This window comes from Hyla sarda, chromosome 1 (genome assembly GCF_029499605.1).
Source record: "Hyla sarda isolate aHylSar1 chromosome 1, aHylSar1.hap1, whole genome shotgun sequence".
NCBI classification, from domain to species: domain Eukaryota; kingdom Metazoa; phylum Chordata; class Amphibia; order Anura; family Hylidae; genus Hyla; species Hyla sarda.
Genome location: NC_079189.1, coordinates 263468885 through 263496851, shown reverse-complemented (window position 1 = coordinate 263496851; position 27967 = coordinate 263468885). Strand labels below are relative to the sequence as shown.

The following is a 27967-nucleotide window of genomic DNA, read 5'->3' as shown; positions in this document are numbered from 1 at the left end:
ATATATTTAATTGATATCTGGTTCCTGAGCGCAAGCACTCCCTTTTTTGTTTTGCTATATTATTGAGTAGGGATCGACCGATATCGTTTTTTTTAGGGCCGATACCGATAGTTGGTGGAGGTTAGGGCCGATAGCCGATAACTTATACCGGAATATCAGTATAAGTTATCGGCTATTTATCCCCCCAAGACACCGCTGCAGATCATTGATTTAAAGCGGGTGCTTTAAATCAATGCACTGCAGTGGCTTTTGCGGTGCCATAGGCCGCCGCCGCCACCACCACCCGCTTCTCTCCCCCTACTTGTCAGGGTGGTCCGGGCCATCCATCCTTCCTGTAGTGTCCGGCGGCATTCCGGGTGGAGGGTGAACCGGTCCGGGCTGTCCTTCTCCGGGGGTCATCTTCTCCACTCCGGGCAGGCTCCGGCCTAGTACGCTGCATAGAAGCCGCTACGCCGTGACATCAGGTGCGTCGCTGCGTAGCGGCGTCTATGCAGCGTACTAGGCCGGAGCCTGCCCAGAGTGGAGAAAATGACCCACGGAGAAGGACAGCCCGGACCGGTTCACCCTCCACCCGGAATGCCGCCGGACACTACAGGAAGGAAGGATGGATGGCCGGGACCACCCCCATTATGGGTAAGTTTAATTTTTTTTATTGACTTGGATGGTGGGGGAGGGACCCGACTGGTATAGCGGTGTGGGCAAAAATCCATACTGGTATACCGCCCAGCACTACGGTGGGGGGTGCGGCGGGTCATGGGGGCGGTGCGGGGGCGGGGCATTATTGGCAAGGTAATTGCCGATACTACCGATAATGCCCAAAATCGTGATTATCGGCCGATAATATTGGCCATACCGATAATCGGTCGATCCCTATTATTGAGCCTGGGTGGATACTACCTTCCGGGGAATTGGCGCTGCACCCTCCCTATCACTAGGGATCTTGGACATTGTCTACCTACTTGGCCCTAGGTGTTGTGGAGAGTCAACCAATAGATATTGGTGTCCCTCCACCACACCAGGTGAGTATCAGTTGTTCTGTGCCTATTTTTTACCAATCATTACTTGGATGAGTGCTGCTGGTTTTTATAATTTCCTTTCTTTGTAGTTTGCTACATGATGGGATTTTTAAACAATTTTGGTGGGCCTACAAAAAAAATCACTGAATCGCTATCCACACTTAGGCCCCTTCCATACTATAAATTCATCTGTTTTAAAGACCCGTTATAATGTTCCATTATAAAAACCCTTAAAATCAGCACTTAAACAAAATCCCATATGGCCATTACAAAATCCCATTATAGTCTATGGGATTTTTAAATTATCCGTTTTAACCCGTCATAGCCTGTTATTATTAACGGACGTTATTTTGAGACGGGAGAAATAGTGCATGCTCAATCAAAAGACTTGAACGAGGGGTGGGTATAACACATACTTTATAATATTCAGTAACCGAATCCACTTATTTCCCCCACTGTCATTTAAAACATAACTTTCATTGAAGCTACGATAACATGAGCAAAAACAAAAAAGTTAAAAACCCAGCACTCCTACACTAATTCATTCTCGTATATATAGTCTCTCTTCCAACATACAGATTGAACCAGTAACCCAGACACACCTGCAGTATGTCCTGGGATGACCAGTGTATCGTGCTGAAGCAAAAACACTTTATAGTACCCCCCCCCCCCCCCCCCGTAACACTAAAGGGGGGGGGGGTTGTAGCGCACTGTAAAGTGTTTTTACTTTAGCACAATACACTGGTCATCCCAGGACACACACTGCAGGTGTGTCTGGGTTAATGGTTCAATCTATCCACACTACTTGGAGCTTTCTGTTATCTGGGGGAGATTTATCAAAACCTGTCCAGAGGAAAAGTTGCCAAGTTTCCAATGGCAACCAATCATCTCGCTGCTTTCATTTTGCAGAGGACTTGTTAAAAATGAAAGAAGTGAGCTGTTTGGGTGCTATGGGCAACTTTTTCTCTGGACAGGTTTTGATGTATCTCCCCCACTGTCCTTACATGGAGGAAACACCCATTTCCTGCAGCAGTGTTTACAATGGGAGGCTGCTCAGTTTACATAGCGGAATGGAATTTCTGTTATGGATTTTTCACTGCTGATCAGTTCCCATTATTAAGGCTTTGATTTCTAATGCTTTAATTCAGCTACAAGTTCTGTGCAGAATGGCCCTGATCCCCCTCGGATTTCCTCAGTGTAAACATAACCTTACATATCAAAGTATTTACTTGGACCAACACATTTAACCCCTTAAGGATAGAGCAAATTTTGTCTATGGGTTGCTAGGGAAGCCCAAGGCCTTACCTTGTCCTTGGCGTCTTCCCTGGCTCTGATTGCTTAGGGTACTCCGGTGGAATTTTTAATTTTTTTTATTAAATCATCAAAGTTAAACAGATTTGTAGATTACTTCTATTAAAAAAATCTTAATCCTTCCAGTACTTGTTGTTCAATATTTTTCACACACTTGGTATTGCCACCCATGTGCGTAATTGTCCAAACTATTAAATGATTATGCTTCTGATCCTGTACGATGAACAGCGTAAATGCCACAAAATCTCCAATCGCCAAAATTGCTGATTTTTGGTTACATTACATCCCAAAAAGGTGATCAAAAAGCCAGAACTACACAAGTGGTACCATTAAAAACTAAAGTTCGTGGCACAAAAAACAAAAACCCTAACACAGCTCTGTAGGTGGAAAAATAGTTATAGGAGTGAGAACATGGTAATGAACAAAGTTCAAAGTTTTTTTGTTTTTCTTTAATTTTTCAAAAAATAACTTTTTTGAACTATAAAATGAAACAAAAATGTTTCAAGTCTGGTATCCATTGGAATCGTACTGACCCATAGAAAAAAACAGCATGCCAGATTTACCTTATTTTGAACTGTGAAAAAAATGATTGCCATACAAAATTGTGCAATTCCATGTTTGTTTTAAATTTTGCCCTACATAGAATCTTTTTTTCTGGCTTTGTAATACATTGCATGATAAGTGTATCAGTGGAAAGAACTTGTCACACAGAAAATAAACCCTAATACAACTTTGTCAGTACAAAAAGAAGTTAGGCTGGGTTCACACTACGTTTTCTCCCATACGGGAGCGCATACGGCAGGGGGGAGCTAAAACCTCGCGCTCCCGTATGTCATTCATTTCAATGAGCCGGCCGGAGTGAAACGTTCGGTCCGGTCGGCTCATTTTTGCGCCGTATGCGCTTTTACAACCGAACCTAAAACCGTGGTTGACCACAGTTTTAGGTCTGGTTGTAAAAGCGCATACGGCGCAAAAATGAGCCGACCGAACGTTTCACTACGGCCGGCTCATTGAAATGAATGACATACGGGAGCGCATACGAAGGCATACGGGAGCGCGAGGTTTTAGCTCCCCCTGCCGTATGCGCTCCCGTATGGGGGAAAACAGTGTGAACCCACCCTTATGGGTCTTAGCTCTGTTGGGTCATGAAGGGGTTAAATGGGCACTGTCGGATCCAAAGAATCTTTAACCCCTTGAACGGAGGTTTTTCCCGTTTTTGCACTTTAGTTTTTTCCTCCTTTTTAAAAATCATAACCCTTTCAATTTTGCAGCAAAAATCCATCCAAAATTCATCCATTTTTTGCCACCAATTCTACTTTGTAATGATATCATTTTACTAAAAAATCTACGGCGAAATGGAAAAAAAAAATCATTGTGCGACAAAATTGAAGAAAATGACACCTTATCTTTATTTTGTAGGTCCATACCATTACAATGATACCCAGTTATATAAGTTTGATTTTGTCATACTTCTGGAAAAAATCATAACTTCATGCAGGAAAATGTATACGTTTAAAATTGTCATCTTCTGACTCCTATAACTATTTTTCTGCGTACCGGGTGGTATAAGGGCTCCTTTTTTGTGCCGTGATCTGAAGTTTTTAGTGGTGCCATTTATGTATCCATCAGACTTTTTGATCACTTTTTATAAATTTTTTCATGATATAAAAAGTGACCAAATGCGCTATTTTGGACTTTGGATTTTTTTTGCGCGTACGCCATTGTCCGTGCAGTTCATTAACGATATATTTTTATAATTCGGACATTTCCGCACACGGCGATACCACATATGTTTTTTATTTTTATATACAGTTTTTTTTTGGGGGGGGGGGGGGGGAAATTGGGAAAAGGGGGGTGATTCAAACTTTAAGGGAGGGGTTGAATGATTTTTATTCACTTTTTTTTTGTGCAATGTTATATCTCCCATAGGCGGCTAGAACACTGTGCACACTGATCTTACATTGATCAATGGTTTCTCATAGGAAACCATTGATCAATGATTCTGCCGCCTGATTGCTCATGCCTGGATCTCAGGCACTGACCAGTCATTCAGCGATCAGACAGTGAGGAGGGAGGTAGGGACCCTCCTGCTGTCTTTACAGCTGTTCGGGATGCCGCGATTTCACCGCGGACGTCCCAAACAGCACCCTGAGCTAACCGGCAGTGCTTTACTTTCACTTTAGACGCGGCGTTCAACTTTGAACGCTGCGTCTAAAGGGGTAATAGCGCGCGGCACAGCGATCAGTGCCGTGCGCTATTAGCCACTGGTCCCGGCCTTTGTTAGAGGCCGGGCCCAACCCGCTATGACGCTGTGGCCCTGCATTATTGAAAGGGAGTGGGCTAAGGGTGTATAGGTATGCCCTCCGTCCCCAAGGAGTTAATGTTATTACTGATAAATTAAATATTTAATATTTAAAGCGTACCTGTCATTGCAAAAAAGTGCTATGTTACTCAGTACCTAATCCTGATCATATGTACATATCATTTTTATGTATCTCGGACCTATATATCCCTAACAAATAGCATTTATATGTTGCTCACTTATGTTTGTTCTTGCCTTCTGGAGGGGGCGTATCCATCCCTCATCTCCCATCATGGGAGTTGTAGTTTAGGAACAGCTGAAGGCTGTAGTTGTGCAATGGTGATCTCCTATACTGGATACCAATACACTTTATGGCCGATATACAGTATGCTGCGAATTAGAGTAGTCTGTCTGCATAAAGACTGATGACCCCATAGTGGCGGCTGTTTTTCATTTGAGATTTTTAGTAAAATTTACTTTTTTTATGTATATTTAAAAAAAAGTAATCAATAGTACTACAAGAGGACTTTTTAAAATAAACACATCCCATTCAAACTGTATTGAACCTGTAAGAATCTGATGTCTGGTGTCAACCCTCTGCCCAGCCCTCTTATTCAGCCTGTGAAATGGAGCTCCGCAATGCTGATGTGAACTACGGCTGCAACGTTATCGATAAAATTCGGTAAGGGGATTCGTTGTCGACTCCCCTGCCGCTTGTGGACGCTCTATACTCAGCCTGCCGTGGAGGACTCCGTACTACTGCCGCCGGTAGGACAGTTTCCTGCAGTTTAATGCGCCCTGCCCCTGTTACTGCAGCATTGCTTCTTGACACACACATGGGGGTATCTGTAGATGACACTAGGGTGCAATGCTCTGCACATACCCTCATGTGTATAGTAGTGTAAGTGTGTACTACATGCACATTGCTATACACATGGTAGTATGTGCAGAGCATTGCATCCTAGTGTCTGTACTACAGACACGGGTGCAATGCTCTGCACACACTGCTATACACATAGGATTATATGCAGAGCACTGCACCCGTGTCTGTAGTACAGACACTAGGATGCAATGCTCTGCACATACTACTATATGTATAGCAGTGTGCATGTAATACACACTTACACTACTATACACATGAGGATATTACATGCACACTATATATTACATGCAGTACTCTGCATATACCCCTATGTGTATAGCCGTGTATACAGAGCATTGCACCCCTCTGCCTGTCGTACAGACACTAGGATGCAATGCTCTGCACATACTACCATGTGTATAGCAGTGTGCATGTAGTACACACACTACTATACACATGAGGGTATGTGCAGAGCATTGCACCCTTGATTCTGTACTACAGACATAGGGGTATATGCAGAGCATTGCACCCTTATGTGTATATCGGTAAGCCGTGCACACTGCTTTACCCGTGGGGGTTTGTGAAGAGCATTCCACCATTGTGTCTGTAGTACAGACACAAGGTTGCAATGCTCTGCACATACCCCCCATGGGTAAAACAGTGTGTATGTAGTACATATACACAGCTCTGCAGTCTGCAAATACCCCAATGTGTATAGGTGTGCTATAGAAAAAGTAACGTAAAAACTAAATGTAAATAAACCGCCCCCCAATAAAAATTAGCTCCACCTTTTCCTATTGTTATACAAAAATCGTAAAAAAATAAAATAAGATTTACATATCTGATACTGCCGCATGGATTATTGTCTGAACTATTTAAAATTAAATGTTAGTAAATCATTAACAGTTTATTTTAATAGTTCAGACAGTTACCCATGCAGCAGTATCAAATTTACGCTGGTTTCTGTACAGGATCATTATTAATGACCCTGTAGGGCACATCACATGCTAGAATACTTTTTAATATGACCATTGTATATAATTCTTCAAGTAGAATCAGCTGGACCCCTTATTTTGCCATTTTGACGGTTTTTGCCAATGAATCGATAAAATAATTGACAACTAATCGATTATTAAAATCATTAGCTGCAGCCCTAATGTGAACGTAGCCTGACAATGTAATGTTCCCTTCTGGCCTGCACATTGCTGTAACTCCAGTATGGCAGTCTCCAGGGCATTTAATATTTAAAAAAAGGGAAAATAAAATGCATAGTAATGTTAATTTTGTTTTTTTGTATTTTTTTTGTTTTTAAACAGGCACATTGGATTGACTCTGAAATAGACTGCTAAACTTCAAAACTCCTCTCGTGGTCCTGTTTTGACAAGATGTTTTCATTCCATTCCATTTAAAGTGTTATCCAGGAATGATTGTTGTGATTTGGCGGGGGGGGTGGGGGGGGGGGGGGCGTATGGACATGTAGTAGCCACTGTGCCGCTGCAATGTTGACCATCTTTGAACTTGCAGTTTTCAAATATACAAATTTCTTTTTTTGCTTGTAAAACTATCTGGAAAACAGCAAGAAAAATAATTGCCACAAATTATGCATTCTTTTCAAACTATTGTAAAACTGCATCAATCACACACACTGGCTGCTATGCAAGTTCATACCCTAAGGGCTTTTTATGCATCTTTCTTGCAGTAGAGGGCATATAGTGGGACTGATATGGAACTACTTTGATTTAAAGTAAAGACTTTTTTTTTTTTTTTTTTTTTTTAAACTGTAAATAGTATAATTACCATTTTTGTTTGTTTTGTTTGTATAATTGTTTATATTAAATTATATTTGAATCCCTCTCCTCTGACTTCCCCCTGTGACTTGTGAACATTCCAATCAAGATGTTTCTTACTCATTCACTTTAAAAAGGGGAACCAGGCAAGGCTGCCCCCTATCCCAATTTCCCAATTAATTTTTGTCTTAGCCATGGAGTTGTAGCGATAATTCTAATTCTAGTTGTGTATTCAGCATGGCTCCTTGGTTAAAAAATTCTGTACATGGATGTCATGTTCGTGTGGGGTGAGGATGTGGGTCCCTCCTTGTCTTAATTTGGTACCTTCGCTGGCTTGTGTATTAATTGGATCAAATCTGACCTTTTTCCCCATGAGGTCTTGTGACCCTGTTTCTTATATAGGGGTCCTAATAGTTACATAGTTCTTAAGGTAAAAAAAAAAAAAGTTCAACCTATAACCCTATTTTGTCCCTACTGTGTTGATCCAGAAGAAGGCAAAAAAAACCTTTGAGGCTGATGCCGACTCCAAATATGGCCATCAGAATAAATCCCTGGATTAATGACAATCTAGTATGCATAACCTGTAATGTTACTCTCCAGAAACACATCAGGCTTCTTTTGAACTCTTTTATTGAGTTCACCATGACTACTTCCTGTGGCAGAGAGTTTAATAGTCTCAGGGCTTTTACAGTAAAGAAACCCCATGATTTATTTTTACCTAGTTGTCAGGTAGCCCCTTAGTTGTCCTTTTTTTTTTTTTTTCTAAACTAAATATCCCTAATTCTGATAATCTTTCTGGGTACTCTAGTCCTCCCATTCGCCGTATTACTCTGGTTGCCAGTGTCTGAACCTTCTCCAGCTCCAATGTATCTATTTTGTACACTGGTGCCAAGTACTCTTAGTATTTCCTTATCGTCGGCATCTATGCCCCTTTTTAATGCACCTCATAATTTTATTTGCCTAGAAAGCAGCTGCCTGACACGTCTCTACAGTTAAGTTTACTGTTGGCTAATCTTAGTGGTTATCCACCATAAGCACTTACCTGCTGTAATGGACATGCTTAGGAAGAATCGGCTCTTGTCTTTTGAGGTAAATGGCTATGTTGTGAGATTGCCATAAAGCTGTGGCTTTCTTTTTGTGAACTGAGTATTTCCTGTTGGAGATTTATTTTACTACAACTCCCATAATTCCACTTTCCTCCCTCCCCACACATCAGCTACCCCACTTATTGAACAACAAACGAGCTGAATTCCATGCGAAAGACTAGCTTTCTAACCAGGGTGCCTTCAGCTGTTGCAAATTCCCTGTGGCCGCTCCTCCCATTGAAGCAGAACAGGCTCCCTGTCATCACCTGACTAGTGAGATAGTGTCTTGGCCACACAGCATCCTGGGAATACCTGAGACAGGAGTCATTTCGTATGCTGTTAAAAAAAAATGAACATCCAGAGCAAAGATCACAGAAGTATGTGAGACCAGCCATCACACACAGGTACAGACACTATATTATAAACTACACTAACTTTGCAGCCCCTGTAGTATAGTCAAATAAAAAATCCTGGAATACCCTTTTAAGTACTTTTCCATGTCAGTTGTCCCCAGTGTTTTCCCTTTAATACATAATCCCAGCGTGTATTTTTTTTTGTCCCCATGTGCATAACCTTCGAAAGGGAAACACACCTTAGACAGAGACCCTATTCCTCTCCCTCTAGCTTTGTACCCTACCCACTAACACATGGTTCTAAAGGGATTGTGGCTTGGAAAGCATCTGTAATGTATTCTAAACCTAAAGAGGGCCAAAAAAGAGCGCCTAGAGCTGGGCGGTATGACCAAAAATGTGTATCACGGTATTTTTGTAAATTATGGCGGTTCCATGGTATTTAACAGTATTTTCCCCCCCAATCATGTGACCTGTGGCCGCTGCTTCTCTTCCACCTGCATACATGATTAGTTGCCTGATGTGGGGACAGTGCGCTTCGGCTGATAATTCGCCCAACTGGTATTGCGGTATGGTAAAAATTCATATCGTGCAGGAAACATTTTTTGGTATTTGATATGAACCGGTATACCGCCTAGCACTAGGAGAGCCTACTAAATATTTCCTCTGTTCATAGGGAGGAATTTTTTTTATTTTTTTTTAACTCATTAAAACAAAGTCCATTAAAATTAAATCCAGTGGTGGATGACAAACGCTTGGGCTGTTAGGTTTGCCCAATTATCCCAATTTACACAACCACAACTGCTGGTCTCCCTGTATTTGGGATTTCAGAGAGATTGGGGGGGTAGGCTCCATACCTTTTGGTACACCCTAATTTTGAAAATGGTCACTGGTCGGATTTAAGTTGGCAGGGCTAGCGCAGCAGCAATCTGAAAATGGAGGTACCTCCCATTGTTTAGTAGGCAAGCTGCTCCTATGGACCTAGCACCAGGGTTCAATTTCTGGAGTTGATTACAGAGCATACGCCATCCCTTCCATATGAAATGGAGTTTAAGAGCTAACCTCCTGCTGCTCTTCCTAGCATTTCAGAGGTCAGGAGGGGAAGTGAGTGACATTCTCTAGTGCCATGCAAACTTATCTTGGGACCCTGTAGTCATGTTATAGATTTAGCAAAGGATTGTGCGAATTTCTTTGGGTACTGTATATGCCGGCGTAGAAGACGACTGGGTTTATAAGACTACCCCCAACTTTTACAGTTAAAATGTAGAGTTTGGGATATACTCTCCATATAAGACTACCTCTCTACCGCAATGTACAGTACCTTGTAGTTCCCTCCCACATTAAGTTGGCAGTATAGTTCCCCCCACATTAGGTTGGCAGTATAGTTCCCCCCACATTAGGTAGGCAGTATAGTTCCCCCACATTAGGTAGGCAGCATGTTCCCCCACATTAGGTTGCCAGTTCCCCCACATTAGATTGCCAGCTCCCCAACATTAGGTCGGGAGTTCCCCAACATTAGTAGGCAGCTCCCCCCCACAATAGTAGGCAGCTCCCCCCCACAATAGTAGGCAGTTTCCCCCCCACAATAGTAGGCAACTCCTCCCCACAATAGTAGGCAGCTCCCCCCACAATAGTAGCCAGTTTCCCCCCCACAATAGTAGGCAGTTCCCTTCCCCCACAATAGTAGGCAGTTCCCCCCCCCCCAATAGTAGGCAGTTCCCCCCCCCCACAATAGTAGGCAGTCCCCCCCCCCCCCCCCACAATAGTAGGCAGTTCCCCCCCCCCCCCCCCACAATAGTAGGCAGTCCCCCACACACACACACACACACACACACACACACCAGGAGATGGACCATAGCAGGAGGTGCCAGTACCGGGGGAGCGGTGACCGGAACACTGAAGAAAACACGCCGCCGGTCACTTACCATTCCCTGGCCAACGCGCGTCCTGTGATGATCCTGCGGTCCTCCTGCGTCTCTATGGTTGTACGCACGGGACGTCACTGACGTACAACCATAGAGGTGGAGGACCGGAGGATCATCGTAGGAGGACGCGCGTTGGCCAGGGAATGGTAAGTGACCGGTGGACACAGGGATGTCCGGGATAGGAATACTTCTTTTTATGTGTCCGGCCCGGCTCCTGTGTGCGGCTGCAGGCGGGGGCCAGCCATAGCAGGTAAAAACTAATACTGTCTACTAAAAACCAGGGGGCCTCCAGCTGTTGTGAAACTACAACTCCCAGCATGCCCGGACAGCCTTTGCCAGTCTGGGCATGCTGGGAGTTGTAGTTTCTCAACAGCTGGAGGCTCCCTGGTTTTTAGTATCAGTAATTAGGTTTTACATGCTATGGCCGGTCCCTGCCTGCAGCCGTACACGGGAGCTGGGCCGGGCAGATAATCATAGGTATTCCTATGCCGTCCCCAGTCCCCGGCGTATAAGACGACCCCCGACTTTTCAGAAGAAAATTCGGGGTTAAAAAGTGGTCTTATAAGCCGGGATATACGGTATGTACCCTAGAAATCAGAAAAAATTTTACCAAATAAACAAGGCAAGCTTACAACTGCATGCTAATAAAACGGTAGCCAAATGGTCCATTTTGAAGGGGTACTCCCATGGGAAAAAAATTCAATCAACTGGTGCCAGAAAGTTACAGATGTAAATTACTTCTTAAAAAAAATCTCAATCCTTCCAGTACTTTTTAGGGCCTATATACTACAGAGGAAATCTTTTTAGATTTTTCTGATGTCATGACCACGGTGCTCTCTGCTGACCTCTGCTGTCCATTTTAGGAACTGTCCAGAGCAGCATATGCTTGCTATGGGGATTTTCTCCTGCTCTGGACAGTTCCTAAAATGGACAGCAGAGGTCAGCACATGCTGCTGCAAGTGATAGGATTAGCTAATTTTTATATTGCTTCCAGCCCCATGCAAGTTTATCAACTTAAATGGGTGAATAAATTTAACACCTTAACGACAATTGATGTAAATGTACGTCATGGAGCAGTGGTACTTAACGCACCAAGACGTACATTTGCACTCCGCCATGACCGCAAGCACTGATCCATGTCCAGTTTTTCACGCGTTACCCAAATTTCCTCCACCACTCAGACCGATAGTTGCTGGCATCGACTCACTACTAGAGAGGCTCAGCGCTTGGCTAGATGGATTGCTACAACCCCTGGATCTCACTGGATATATTCAAGACACCAAATCGCTTCTGCAGGCCATGGACAAAAAATCAGAGTTGGATGGCATGTGACATTGTTGCGTTATATTCCTGCATTCCGCATAACAATGCTATTAAAGCAGTAGCTTACCATCTTAAAAAATATAGTATATACAGTTGCGAATTACAGGAATACATTTTGTCAGTGTTGCAATTTTTTTACAGCATAATTTTTTCAGTTTCATCAATCAGTTTATTTTTTTTTTTTTTTTTTTTTTTTTTTTTTTTATTACAGGTTGTTCGATGGGTTCTAAGTTCTCACCCTCTTTAGCCAACTTGTATATGGCTTATTGGGAGGAGGTCGTCCTGTTCCTCCCTTCCAACCCCTTTTTGTCATCTTGTGGGTTGCTACGGGAGGTACATAGACGACCTCCTCCTGATATGGAAGGGGACCACATCTCAAGCTCAGGAATTTTTGTCTTTTCTTAGTGAACCTTTTTTCTTTGAAATTTACCATGACACTTAATAGGGAAAAAATAGATTTTCTGGACGTCACACTAACTGGGTCCCATGTCAACGAATGCATTCATACTAGTCTTTTTCGTAAGCCATGTGCTGGCAATAGTCTTCTACATGCTACTAGCTGCCACCCATCCCATGTCATAAATAACCTACCAATAGGGGAATTTGTGCATGCTAGACGGGCCTCTTCTAATGATGAAGTGTTTGCTGAAACATGCATAGATATCAGATCATGTCTCAAGGAACAAGGCTATAACATGCATTTAGTGGCCAGAGGTGAGGGCATAGTCAATTCTAAACCCTCAGGATATTATCTTCGTAATAAACCTATGCTTCCACATGATATAAAGTCTAACCACAACATGCCCACATTTACCACCTCCTATTCTAATCCGTTTAATGACATTAAACAAATAATTTTCAAACATCTTCCCATTTTGGGATTAGACGAAAAAATGGCACATATTCTCCAGGGAGGTATTAGGGTTATCCCTCGTAGAGGCCGTTCCTTACAAAGCCAGTTGTCTCCTAGCGAGTATGATACTACAGAAGTTACAAAATCGAGTAGCTTATGTAAATACATGCACAATACTAATACATTTACATCTTGTGTATCAGATAAACAGTATAACATCAAAAGTTTTATTAATTGTCAAACCCATCATGTTATCTACACAATTATCTGTGAGGAATGCAATGTACAGTATATAGGGTGCACAACACGTAAACTTAAAATCCGTATACAAGAACATTTGCACTTACCTAAAGCTACCGGTAGCACACGATCCATGTCAGGTTTTACCAAGCATGTAGTGGAACAACATGCTGGTATTGTTCCCAAACTCAAAGGTATTGGTATAGAGAGAGTACGTCCGCCCCGTCGAGGTGGTGATTGGGGTAGGGCTGTGTTCAGACGGGAAGCGTATTGGATTCTCTGTTTTGAGACTCTCTTCCTGTCTGGAATTAATTACAGACATGACCTATCATACAGCTATTAACCCCTTAAGGACTCAGGGTTTTTCCGTTTTTGCACTTTCGTTTTTTCCTCCTTACCTTTAAAAAATCATAACCCTTTCAATTTTCCACCTAAAAATCCATATTATGGCTTATTTTTTGCGTCGCCAATTCTACTTTGCAGTGAAATTAGTCATTTTACCCAAAAATGCACGGCGAAACGGAAAAAAAAATCATTGTGCGACAAAATCGAAAAAAAAACGCCATTTTGTAACTTTTGGGGGCTTCTGTTTCTACGCAGTGCATATTTCGGTAAAAATTACACCTTATCATTATTCTGTAGGTCCATACGGTTAAAATGATACCCTACTTATATAGGTTTGATTTTGTCGCACTTCTGGAAAAAATCATAACTACATGCAGGAAAATTTATACGTTTAAAAATGTAATCTTCTGACCCCTATAACTTTTTTATTTTTCCACGTACGGGGCGGTATGAGGACTCATTTTTTGCGCCGTGATCTGAAGTTTTTATTGGTATGATTTTTGTTTTGATCTGACTTTTTGATCACTTTTTATTCATTTTTTAATGTTATAAAAAGTTACCAAAATACGCTTTTTTGGACTTTGGAATTTTTTTGCGCGTACGCCATTGACCGTACGGCTTAATTAATGATATATTTTTATAATTCGGACATTTACGCACGCGGCGATACCACATATGTTTATTTATTTTTTTTTTTTACACTGTTTTATTTTTCTTATGGGAAAAGGGGGGTGATTCAAACTTTTATTAGGGAAGGGGTTAAATGACCTTTATTAACACTTTTTTTTAACTTTTTTTTTTTGCAGTGTTATAGGTCCCATAGGGACCTATAACACTGCACACACTGATCTTTCATCCTGATCACAGGCGTGTATTAACACGCCTGTGATCAGCATTATCGACGCTTGACTGCTCCTGCCTGGATCTCAGGCACGGAGCAGTCATTCGTCGATCGGACACCAGGGAGGCAGGTAAGAGCCCTCCCGGTGTCCGATCAGCTGTTCGGGACGCCGCGATTTCACCGTGGCGGTCCCGAACAGCCCGACTGAGCAGCCGGGATACTTTCAGTTTCACTTTAGAAGCGGCGGTCAGCTTTGACCGCCGCTTCTAAAGGGTTAATACCGCACATCGCCGCGATCGGCGATGTGTGGTATTAGCCGCGGGTCCCGGCCGCTGATTAGCGCCGGGACCCACGCGATATGATGCGGGATCGCGGCGCGATCCCGCTTCATATCGCGGGAGCCGGCGCAGGACGTAAATATACGTCCTGCGTCGTTAAGGGGTTAAAGGACAACAGCAGCGGTATGACACTTATCCCCTATCCACAGGATAGGGCATAAGTGTTTGATTGCGGGGTGTCCGGGGTGTCATGGTGAGCGCTAAGGAGCGTAGCGTCGACGCCTCGTCTCCTCCCCGTCCCCATACAGTTCTATGTGGGAGACGGGGAAGCGCGAACGCTGCCTCTCCGCCTCTCCCATAGAGATGTATGGAGGAGGCGTGCCGGCTGCAACGTCATGCTGCGGCCGGCACGCCCCCTGCACGGGACAGCCGCGGCCCCGTACAGGAGATCACAGGGGGTCCCAGCGGTCGCCCCCCCACCCCGCGATCAAACACTTATCCCCTATCCTGTGGATAGGGGATAAGTGTTCATCACGCTGCAGATGTCCTTTTAAGTATCATATCATTCCATGCTGTGTATAGATGCGTCCATACACTGTGAGAGTGTTTTCATTCTCTAACGTGTAATTCAGTTATTATTTTTGATGGTTATGCATATATTTTCTAATTTCCTGCATATATCTATAGAACATGTTTTTTTACATGCCTAATGTCATTTATGCAGTTTTATTCTATAAGTGTTTTTTTTAGGGGTTTATACATATTGTTTTTTGACAATTACTATGTTGCAGTGTTGTCCAGTGGGAAACGCCTGCTTTTAGGGCGGTCCCATGTTCAGAAAGTGGTTGCTTTGGCGCAAGGTATATTAAGCTGGTCTTTTCTATCAATAGTTGCCATGACTAAGATTTAGAAATAAGTTGAAACGCGCTGGTGCGTTTCGTGAGTGTTCTTTTTTTTATCCTGTTTTCTCTTTTCTTATGCTATATTTTGGATTTTAATCTGATATGGAATAAAGCTTGAATAATTTTTACTCCCAAGTCGGGAGGCGGAAACCCGGTTTCTTTGTTTGTCAATCAGTACACCTGAGGACCCAGCCTCAGTGCTTTGTTTTCGGGCTTCCACGAGAAGAGGTTGTGCTGGACGTTTGGACTCTAAAAACAGTGAGTGAGCTGATTCAATCTATTTCTATAGGCCAAAAGTTTACCATTCTTATCCACAAATTCAAATAAGGCTAGTGTCAAATGAACCCGATCTTTCTGGTCAATCAAAAGAGATATCTGTGCCCTAGCCCACTCCCCCTCAGCCTCCGGAATAGGGTCCCTTACCACCGCTGCCTCGAGAACCCCTATTTCAGACTGTAATGCCCGCTCCCGGGCTCCCAATAGCACTCTCCTGCCTGCTACCCCCACTATAAATGCTCCCCTAACCGTGGCTTTGTAAATGTCCCACTAGATGAGGACATCTGGGTGGGAGGCATTATGGGCCTAATAGAGTGAGTAGACTCCAAGGCAGACAATATTTCATCCACCTGAAGCCACCCAGGATGCATTCTCCACAAACGTGAGTAGGGCCTAGGACCTAAGGACAAGGTAACTATTAAGACAGAATGATTTGAGATCCCTCTACTAGTATAGCACACCTCACTCACAGCCGGCAGTAGGTCAGCCGAAGCAAAAGCGAGGGCAATTCGGGAGATGGTCCGGTGCACCAAGGAGCAGTAAGAAAAGACGGAGTCATCAGGGTATTCCATCTCCAAAGATTAGTAAGGCCCAACCCCAGACGCCAAGAAGCTAATGCAGATGATCCGGAGTCTACAGCACTGGTGCGATCGAGCCGGGAGTCAGGAACAACATTGAAGTCCCCTATAAAAAGACAGGGTCAGTAGGGAAGGAAGTCAGCCTATCCACAATCAGATCCAGGAGGGTCACATGAAAGGGAGGAGGTACATACAAGGAGACAAGGTTAAAGCAAAATGAGGACAACGCACAGTGTAATATCACATACCTACCAAAGTGGTCACAGGATACCTGGGAGATAATCAAGGGGATGACTTAGAGACAAGGAGTGAGACCCCTCTACCCAAGGATGAGTAGGATGAGTGATAACCCTTCGCAACCCACGCCCTCTTTAGGGCCAGGACCTTTTGACTCGTAAGGTGAGTTTCCTGCAGACAAATAATATGTGAGGTGTGTCTCTTAACAAAATCAAGGCGCCCTCTTAAACTTGGAGTTGAGGCCACGGACATTCCAGCTTAAAACTTTAAGGGACCCCATCATGAAACCAAGATGCAGCGTTACCAGGGCCTACCCCACTGAAAAGGTACCCCGCAAACCAAGGAGCTCTCATGCACACCACAGACACATGGACAGACAACAAGGACAAAACACCACCAAACAGCATAAACAGATAGAAACAGCAAAACATACCCAAAACAACCCTGTCTCAATCTAACTAAACCTGAGCAGACCTATATGCCAAACTAGAAAATCGTAGCAGGTGAGTGCAGTAGCTACTTACAATCCACCAACCACTGTCCCCCCCCCCCACACTTTCACCCCCCGTCTTCCACCCCACCCCCCCACCCCAACTATCTCTGGCAGCATACACGCTAGCTAACTAAGGGAGTAGTCCATCCATCAGGAGCATCAGTCCGGCAGCCCGGCCGCTCTGGGGGCAGCCTCCGCCCACTGCATTGCCTCCGCAGGTGAGGTGAAGAATTTGTTAGTGCATCCATCCACCACCCTCAGCTGAGCCCGGTACAACATGGCATAGCGATATCCCTTGGAGCGTACTTGGCCCTAACTTCTGTAAGCCGCTGTTTTCTCAACTCCACAGAGAAGTCCGGATAGAAAGAAACTCGGCCAGTCGCCAAAAAGCACCTCTCCCTTGATCCGCACAGGTCTCAGGATAGTGTCTCTGTCTTTAAGGTGAAGAATCCGAGCTAGAAATGGCCGAGGAGGCCACCCAGGCACAGGAGGTCTCGCAGGGACCCTATGGGCCCGTTCCACAGCAAAGAAGGGAGAGAAGGTAGTGGCTGAATGCCACTGGATCAGCACCCTCCGCCTTCTCAGGAAGGCGCACCAGCCGAACGTTGTTACGCCTCAGACGGTTCTCAGTCGTCAGCTCTATCCACCATAACCCTAAACTGCTGCTGCAGGTCAGAAATTTGCTGGAGAATAGGGCGGAGGGTATCCTCAACCAAACTAAACCAGACCCTGTTCTCCACCTCCGTAGTGCGCTACCTCAACTTGACTTGAGTCTCATGGCATAGAATAACAAATTCCTGTCTGTTCATCCACTTTAGCAATCATAGAAGTATGACAGGAGGTGATCGTGGATAGAATTTCAGTGAAGCGGAGGTCCATAAGAGTCCCATCATAGTGCATTCGATCAGGAGAAGGACGTAACGGCGGCTCCGAGGGCCCGTTCGACCCCAACCCAGCCTGGAGGGGCAAGGCGCTGCCAGACGGCTCCGCAGATCTGGAAAAAGGATTTAGCCGCAGAGAATAGCCACTAGCTTCAGAGTGGCCACCATCTGAAGAAGCATCATCGTCCCATGATGAGGCCCTGCCCATGAAGGCCAGTAATGGCGGCCGCAATGTAGGGGAACTCAGGAGGACTCTCGGGACCCGTAGAAGCCACCAGGACACCCCAGGGCGCCACACCTTCACCTCCGGACCTCACCACTCTGCCACAGAGGCCGCCCGTGTCCCGGCTCCGCTGCCGCTCTCTCTTCTCAGCAGTCCGGACCTCCCAGACAGCAGACCCCGCCACCAGCACCGGAGCAGAGCGCGAGTCGCACCGCTGGAGTCACCAGGATCTCCTGCATCTGGAGGCAAGCAGTTCCGTGGGTCAGGGGTAAATTATAGCAGGGTAGTTCACAGGGTGATAGGGAGCTCGGCAGCAATGCATCCTCCTAGCTCCCCATGCAGGCCACGCCCACCTGACAGTTTTCCTTTAAAGCCTACATAGCTATGATGAAACGTTAAAAAAAAAAATCCATTTCCCTTTAGTGTTCATTAATTACGTTGGCCCTGACCTTGTCGTACCCTTCTACAATTTTCCCCTGGAAGTCAGAGTTCTTCACTATGGATTCCCATTTAGAGAACACCCTATGCTTAGAGATTTTTAGGAGGTGATCATTAAAGCAGCTGTAGAACCCTGATAGGGAAACATTTCTAGGGCTTCTCCCTACCATGTCCCCAAACAAGTTGGACGCCACCTCAGAGGAAGGATTACGGTGGCAGGATTTACAAAACAAGAGCAGTTGGTGGACCTGAAGGAATTGGGAGGGGGGCAGCGAGAATTTAGTTAACAGCTCCTGTAGGGTAAGCCAACGCTTGTCGTCCTCGTGTGATAGATGTCTCGCAATGCGGACCCCCTTTAGACACCACAAGTCAAACACACTGATTTTCTCAGAGTCTTGCTTGTGGCTTCTGATCAGGTCGTAGGCCAACCAGTCTATTACGATGTTGAACTTGTTTAGGGCATATAAGACTCTCTGGACACAATACACATCCTATAAACAACTCTCTCTCTCTCACTCTCTGACTCTCACTTTGTCATGAATTACCCTTCTAAAGGCATCCAGTCTTAAGACATTTGGTTACGTTACAATAAGTCTTCTCCTCACTAGAGAGAACTTTACAGTTTTTACTTTTTCAACACTTCAAAGACATTTCCCAGCTCCCCTCCCCCCAACACCACCACTATTTACTACAGACTGTTACATACCATATTTCCAGCACAGTTATTGTGCTTAAAGTGGTTATCCAGCAGCTGTGGGGGGTTCATGCATGCCCATTGTGTGGTATATAACAAAACAAATCTTTGCTTACCTGCAGCACTCGCGCAATGCCTCCGGTGTCCTGCTCCGGTCCCTGCAGCAATCCACTTTTTGAGCTACAGCGTGACTGTCAGGCCCAGCAAGCACCCAGACTCTGCTAAGCGAAACGCTTGCCAAGGCTGGACATTGCTAATAGGTAGTGTGACACACTGGGCCTAAATGCTTCCTAGGCCCCCCAGTCATGGTGCAGCTCAGAAAGAATATAGTTGTAGGAAATGGAGCAGGACACAATGCATGAATTAAAGGTTTATTTTGTTATATACCACACAATGAGCATAGATTTGGAAAAAAAAATTAAAACAACAACAAAAAAACAGCCCCTGGATAACCTCTTTAATGAAACAGTCAAAGCTTTATATTTTCTTGCTGCTTGGCTCTTAGCATTGCAATGCTCTAGCTTAAATGTGACTTAAGAGTGGGGACAATCTAGAGACAGTTGCTTTAGTTGTCCACAATGCTGGCACTGTTTGGGTTCAGCAGAGGAGGTATATACCTTGGCAAAGGACAGCCAGCATGCCTGGTCTGTTCCTTTAATTTTTGTTGCAACTTTTTTGTCCTCAACTTATCACTATCATTGGCATGAGGCAGGCTGTATAGGCAGAGTGATGACTGGAGTTAAGGAGGAGAACTCTGGTCACCATTTTAACTCTTCACAATCATGCTGTGGGGTCTGAGCAGTGCCCTGAACCCACTGAACCTGTTATTTTATCCTTTGAATACTGTGGTTGGCATTGATAACGACATCTAAAGCTTTAATGTTGGACATGAGCAACAGCTGATGTTTGTTTTTAGTGAAGAGTCCCTGCTATATAATAGAACAGACTGCAGGGCATGCCTGTACTTGCTGGTGCATTAAAGGGGGACTCCACTGCCTCAGCGTTTGGAACATTTTGTGGCGACTCCCCCTCCAATAGACTTGCATTGAGGGTGCGTGGTGTGACGTCACAAGCCCGGCGCCTGCACTCAGCATTTGGAACAAAATGTTCCGAACGCTGAGGCAGTGGAGTACCCCTTTAAGTATCAGACAGACAGAGTGTACATATACTTCTTGTGTTGTCAGAATAAAAACTGACAAACAGCAAAACTGACTTGTTTCCCTATAGCAACCAATCGCAGCAGCTTTCATTTTACTCTTTAAAATATAAAAACTGAGCTGTGATTAGTTGCTATGGGAAAGCAAGTCTGTTTTGCTGTTTGCCAGTTTGGTTTATGTGTCTGCCAATGGTGGCACAAGAGAAGGAACTTCCTGCTAAAGCAGTGTTCAATATTGAGACATTGCTTTAGCAGGAAGTTCCTTTTCTTGTGCCACCATTGACTCAGCTGCTCATGTCCACCATTTGTAATATCAGTCACCACTGTATAATTGTCAGGTTGTGATATCAAAATAAAATATCTGAACAAATATTTTTTTAAAGACATGTACATTTTCATTGTAAAGGCAATTTTTGCATAAAAATGACAGCGTACCGAGATATTGCACTTTTTATGGCCTTTCTAAGAATGGCTAAATCTGGAAACAGGGCTGGAAATTAGGAGCTTGGTGATACACATGACATAACTGTTGGCCAAATGCTAATTCAGTTTACAGCTGTATTCCCCAACTCTCCTATAAAATGCATGCTCAGATCATCTGAGCATGTACATTAAAATCAGGGTCAACAGTATAAGTCGCTGCCCGACAAAAGCTTGGGTATGATGTAATCCAACATGTCTGGTCTGTCTTTCCCCTGATAGCAGATTTCAGGGGATTGTTGGCTCCCACATAGACATGAGACATTTGGCTGATCCAGTTGAAAATAGTGAGAAAGTTTATTGTTTTTCTGTTTAGTCATGTCTAACTTTTACTATGCATAACTAAAGTTGTATGGTGTTGTATGTTACTTTTCTGTTCGTATAGAAACAACTATACAGCCATTTAGAAAGGAAAGAGGTAAACATAATTATTCCCATTTTGGTGCCAATAGTTTTTTGGAAGATGACGTAGCTTAAAGGAAATGTCCAGCGGTAAAGGCAATAAGTGTCTGATCGTGGGGGATCCGACTGCTAGCACCCCCCTGCAGTCTCCCGTATGGGGCCCCGGCTAGGCCTCAGCTCCTGTGTGTGATGATTTGTACACAGCACATCAGCTGGTCTAAACACTCCCCATCCATGAATCTCTATGGGAGATCCAAAGATACAAGAGTACAGCACTTCAGCTCTCCCGTAGAAATACATGAAGGGCGACCACCGCTCTTTGCACTAGGAGAGTCGGAGCTCCGTGCAGGAGATCAGTGGTTGGACCCCCCACACACACACAATCTAACACTTATCCCCTATTCTTTTGGATAGGGATACGTTTTCCTAATCTGGATAACCCCTTAGGGTACGTTAACACGTACAGGATCTGCTGCATAATTTGTGCTGCTGATTTTGCTACCCATTAACTTCAATGATGCAACAGATCCTGTACATGTGAACGTACCCTTAAAGCATAAAAAACAATGAGATCTTTACAATGAACAAATAGAATATAGTAAAATGCTTATTAATAACTCAGACGCCATTGACCAAAGCTATGTCACATTCATTCACTGTCAATATAAGTATTTTGTCCTTATTAAAGTTTTTTCTCACCTATTGTTTGCAAAATAATTGTTATTTTTTAATGACAGAACAGCTAAAGGGTTTAACTCAAGTCCATCTATAATTATTTTTGACAATTAATTATTTTTATCATGTCAGTCGTGTAATAATGGACATATTATTAATATATATATATATATATATATATATATATATATATATATATATATCAGAATATACTGCTAGAAATGTTGTTTTACAGAATCGCAGCTCCCTTGAAGTCTCAGTTTATCAAAAAAACTGCTGTGAACTTAAACATTGAAGTGTAATGAAAGCTTTTTAACTACAGATAAAAGACAACTGAGAACAACAGAAGAATAGCTTTTAAACAATTTTCTTCCTTTTCAAATAAAGGAGACTGAAAGCTACTTAAGGCTTCATTTGGCTAGCACAAGTAGTTTGAGCTCACACCTCAAGCCGAGCAAGTAAATAAAACCAAAAGATGACCAGCACTTAGGGGGTTATTTGGTATTTAAAACAACCCTTTGATGTAGATCTTAACCACTGTCTCAGGGACATTTAAGTGGGGAAATTCAATTAGTTTAAGGGTTTTTGACACCACTTTTGTGTTGTATTAAGATTACAATCTCAGTGGCCTCCTATTGTAGCTTTGGCACCAATATACATGTTAGATCTGTCTCCCTAAGGATATAAAAGTCTGGGCTGCAAGTGTAGAAGCTCATCCAGTATCTTGGAGACAATTTTAGGAATCAGACATGGAATACTCGTTGCTGGTGAAGCTGAGCATCTGCAGTTTATTTTGCTTCTTGAGTGCTGCTTGTAAGTATTCACATTGTCACCACTTTTAAAATGAAGAGACACAAAGTTGTATTTGTGTGTATATATATATATATATATATATATATATATATATATATATATATAATTTTTTTTTTTTACTATTATCTATTAACCATTTTGATGAATTGCTGACACATTCTATGACCCATTCCCTCTTTTTCTAAAACACAGTAGAGTGATCTATTCCTATATTAACTGTAGCAATTCCAAGTAATATAGTATGCTGTGCAATACTGTGTATTTGCTTACTGTGAGCTAATGAAATGTACCTATCTGCAGATGACGGTGTAATAAACAGACCTACTGACAGAAGGAATCTATTTACAGAAAGAGGATGTTGTAAACGACAAAGCAATTTTGTCTATATTGGACAGGGTAAGTACTTTTGTCCCATATGACCAACATGTAGGCCTTGTTGGCATTTCATAAACTGCTCACAATATTATATCTGATTAAAAAAAAAGTTTCAGATATAATTTTTTTAGTTGTGCATTTTCAAAAGTATTATGTTATATGTTTCTCTATAGATATATCTGGCAGTCCTGTAAGTGTGGATGTTGGATTATGCAGATCTCATTGCGGAGTTCCCCAAAGATTAAATTCTTACGGTTCTGGATTCCCTGGGCTTCCAAAGCATTCATCAATGCTGGATTTCCTGAAAAATAAAAAGGTTTTTGTTATGATCTTATCTACATTGTTTAGATATTTTTTTTTATGTTTGTGACTGTAATTTTCCATGCTTTTTACTGAGTCTATCTGTACAAATCCATTTTCTTTTGAAGCATATTACTAGATTTGAATTGCATATATCTTGTACAAATCTTTTTATATTGTTATAGTTACGAGAAAGAATGCCTGACACAACATTAACATCAGGTTCAGAGCCATCATGTCCCCATGAGATGAGCTGTCAGCCGACAAAGGTTGGACTTGAGAGGGTTCTGCTCTTCCATGGGATTCAAGAAGTGGAGGTGATCGAGGACTGTCAATGTAATCCCATTCCACAGGAGTGCATCCGAATGCCATTTCTAAAGACCTTCTTCCCAGACACACCCTTTGAGTCAACAGTGGATGTTGGGAAGTGTTCAAGTCCTACAGTTAGTTCAGGTTAGTTAACGTACAATTATTTTATATATAATGAATGAACGTTAAAGGCATAGTCTTCAAAAAGATTAACAATGATTTAGAAATATGTAAATAAGTGTGTGCCTGTGCATTGCTATTCGGGAACCAGTATGCATCAGACATTACAACTTGGACAGGATCTGGTTGCTTTGTCACTAGATAATGACAGCAACTAGTATTGCCTATTGACATTTACCTTCTGATGATTTTATTAACATGGAGTAAGTAACTTTCTGTTATATACCTTAACAGGTCTCCAGTGTGCCCCAACTAAGTTTGACACTGTAGTGGTTGAAAGTCCAAATGGAGCTGAAGTAGTGCAGACTGTGGAAAAATGTGAGATGAAGGAGAACTGCTACAGGGTCACTTATCTTGAATTTTACTATGAGGTCTTATATAATGCTAAGGGTGGCAAAGAAGAAAGACTTAAGGTAATGGATCTATATTAATTGAATTGTGTTTACAACACGTGCCTGTTAATTATACAGAGTTATTTGTTTTTAATTATGGTTATTTGGAAAGAGCAAGTTACATTTCACTGCTATGGTTTTACAACAGTACATTACTGGTTGGTGTTAAAGTAGTTATCTGTAGTTGGTTATATACTGCTATTATTAACTACTAAAAGGCTCATGTGCATGCATGTATAAAATGTATAATAAGAGTATAATAATATAAAGTTATAATAAATATATTTTTGTGTTCTAATTTTTGACCTGACCTGCTGTGTGTAAAGAATTTCTGTAGTGTAGAAACATTTATTGATATGTAAAAAGATTTTACTAAAGCATATTAGTATTGTGCATTCGCCTTTTGTTTTGTATGCAAAGATAGGGAAGTAATTTAAATGTCTTTGTCTTGTAAATCATGTAGGAAATTGATGTAGGACGGTGCTTAGGAGGCTGTTCATCAGGAAATCATTGTCTACTCAGGTAAGCACAGCTGGCTTGACTATCCCTTTTAGCAAGCGCTAAAAAAAGGCATCTTTCATTGTGATGTCTTGTAGATACTATGCAAATAAAGTTCTACATTGTTTATCTTACAATATTCTAAGCTTTTTACATGTTTTTTTATTCCTACTATCAAGCTTCTTGGTACTCTGTAATTTTCAAATTCCATGGGGGGAGATTTATCAAAACCTGTCCAGAAAAAAAGTTGCTGAGTTGCCCATAGCAACCAATCAGATCGCTTCTTTCATTTTGCAGAGGCCTTGTTAAAACTGAAAGAAGCAATCTGGTTGCTATGGGCAACTTTTCCTCTGAACAGGTTTTGATAAATCTCCCCCATATGTTTATGGCACCAATTTTTGTAGTTGGGAGGTGCATATGATACATAACTAATTATTTCATATTTGTTTTTTCAGGGATTCTCGAAACAGGGATCACTGTTTGGTGTGGGCTGAAGGATCAGGCAATGGTTGTGTACCTCAAGAATATGAAACACATACTTTCAGAAGCAGAAATGGACACATACGCTCTGTGTTAGCCATTAAGACATGCAAATGTCAAATGTGAAAGTGGCAATACATTTATTGGGTATTTTATAGCTTATACTTATAACTGGTGCTGAATAGATACATTGTATTACTTATAATATCATATTGTATCATCTTGCTCTTATCACCAGCTCTATACTGCATTATGAGTGATATAACATATCCATTCAACAATAGTTATTTTGCTTTATATAAAGCCCAGGAACTCCAAAAGTTGTCTTCTTAGCACTATTACTAGTGGTCTGAGATATAGATGCTCAGCTACATTTTGCCCTAAACAAAGGCACTTTAATCTAGATTCCTATGTGTCAATGTAAACTATTTGGCACTGGATAGAAAACACATTTCTTATAGCAAAGGTTGACCGTGGTTATTGTGTTTTAAGCAATGTTATAGACATGCATCAAAACTTTACAAAAAAATTGTAGCTGATCACAGTTCAGCGTTTATTTCTTAACCTGTTCTTGAGAAATGAACCATTGCAGATGGCATACATAAGGCTGTGGTCATGTCTTCATGGGGATTTAGTTACAAAATGAAATCATGATTCATTTGTGAGTCTGTGTCACAACAGAGCTTTAGGCTAGGTTCACACTATGAAATTTTCACCTGCAATTTTGCTTTGAAATTGTAGGCAGTAATTCTGCTTGCTAAACGGTATAGTGTAGTGAATGGGTTTCCGTTCACAAATTCACACTGTGAATGAAAATCCTCTTGGAAATTTCTGCCTGAAGAATGGCGTTGCTCATTCTTCAGGCGGAAATACTCGCGGAACACATTGCAGTCTATTGGAGACTACAGTGTCCGCACTGTCCTAGCGCCGACTGGCCGCATTTGGAATCTACGGGCGTAAATTTTCTGCCTGGAGATTCTGCAGTGTGAACCTAGCCTAACAGCAACCAAGAAACCCTACTGAATTACTATGGTGTTCATCATGTTTCTCAGAGATGTCTGTCATTGTGACAGGAAAAATAATTCTGTATGCAGAAGTTCTGTCAAGAATGACAGAATTGGCAGTCTCCAGCACATATGTGAGCATAGCCCAGACCTTTCTGTAACCAAAAAAATGTAAACAGAAATTAGTAGTCAGATATTTAAAATAACTAAAGACAATTATGTAGTTATATATCTGTAAAGTTCATATTTTTATAGTGCCTTATATTGGTAACAGATAAATTGATGGCAATGGTGATCATATATACTGTATAACATAAACACTAATGTACACCAAAAATTAAGTAGTAGCGAACATTTAAGTAAAAATGTTGACATTGAGTGGATTGAAACTTTGTTATGCTCAGCAGTTAAAAGCCTTTGCTTGTCAGACAACTTGGCTTTCAATCAACCTATTCTTTTTTGCTCTTAGAGAATAATTTAAATAAAATCCAAATATTTGAAAAGTATCTAAAGTAAATGCTATCTGTCCAATGACATGTAGGAGCTGTATAATTGTAAATGTATATATGTATATGTAGTGTTGTAAATTGTAAATAAATCATATTTTGAATAAAGCTTTATACAATAGCAATACAGTTGTTAAGGAGTTGTAATAGAATTATATGCATCCTTCTGAAGCCTTGTTCACACTGGCATTACAGCTTCATATTTGCAGGATCTGTGACGCATATGACAGACATGTCATAGGCTTGTTAAACAAGTGTGATGTACCTGATTGGCACTCGCATCTATTCTTTCTCTGTTTCCCCCCCCAATTAGGTTATAAAAGATGTGTTCGGCCGAGCTTGTATGTGTACTGAATCGGGTAAAGCAGCCTTCAATCTCTCGGAGAAAAAAGGATTAGACGGTTGAAATCCAACATGTTCAATCCTCTTTCCCCCTATTTTTGCCGCCGGGTGGCCCTCATACATGTTAGATGTTCAGCTGGTCCTGCTAAAATCTGCCAGTTCATGTAACATGTGTCTCATGTTTATCACCATCTTGAGATATCATGGCATACCTTTTTTATGCAGTTTTTTTTTACACCATGGCTGGTATAAGAAAGGGAATAACATATTATACTGTCCTTATTTACAGTGCTAGATTCAGCGACTGAACCAGATTTGAGTTATTTTATATATTTATCAAATTTAGGTTGTCCAAAATCATAACTAATGTCAGATACAAATAGTATATTGAACAATATAGATCCAGTTAATTCTCTTAATTATTTAATCTCATAATGTACTTATGAAGACTTATTGTGCATCACAACGTATTTGTTGGCCTGCTTTAAAACAAGGCATTCATCACTCTTGGATTTACATCATCTTTGTCTGTAGTGTTTTGTGCCCCAGAAACATTTTACACATGCATATTTTCCCCCCCCAGAGTATTAACATTTGAATGACATTCTAACCAATATTGATAAGGGGCTGCATATAGCATTGAGAAGTTGACCATGCACAGTAGGTGAATGTCAGCTGAACTTGTCGATCTTGATTTTCAAGATAATGGGGGAGATTTATCAAAACCTGTGCAAAGGAAAATTTACCCAGTTGCCCATAGCAACCAATCAGATTACTTCTTTCATTTTGCAGAGGCCTTGTTAAAAATAAAAGAA

General features: G+C 42.1%; 1 protein-coding gene across 1 annotated transcript in view; it reads left to right on the top strand.

Annotated features, from left to right (window-relative positions):
• Positions 1–26945, top strand: part of LOC130368092 (uncharacterized) — a 65505-nt gene extending 38560 nt beyond the window's left edge. The window contains exons 4-9 of the mRNA XM_056571378.1: positions 23067–23162; positions 23315–23457; positions 23627–23894; positions 24165–24343; positions 24786–24844; positions 25276–26945. Coding sequence (XP_056427353.1) covers positions 23067–23162; positions 23315–23457; positions 23627–23894; positions 24165–24343; positions 24786–24844; positions 25276–25426 — 896 coding nt within the window. The 3' untranslated portion in view covers positions 25427–26945. The remainder of the gene's footprint in view (positions 1–23066; positions 23163–23314; positions 23458–23626; positions 23895–24164; positions 24344–24785; positions 24845–25275) is intronic.
• The last annotated feature ends 1022 nt before the right edge of the window (positions 26946–27967 follow it).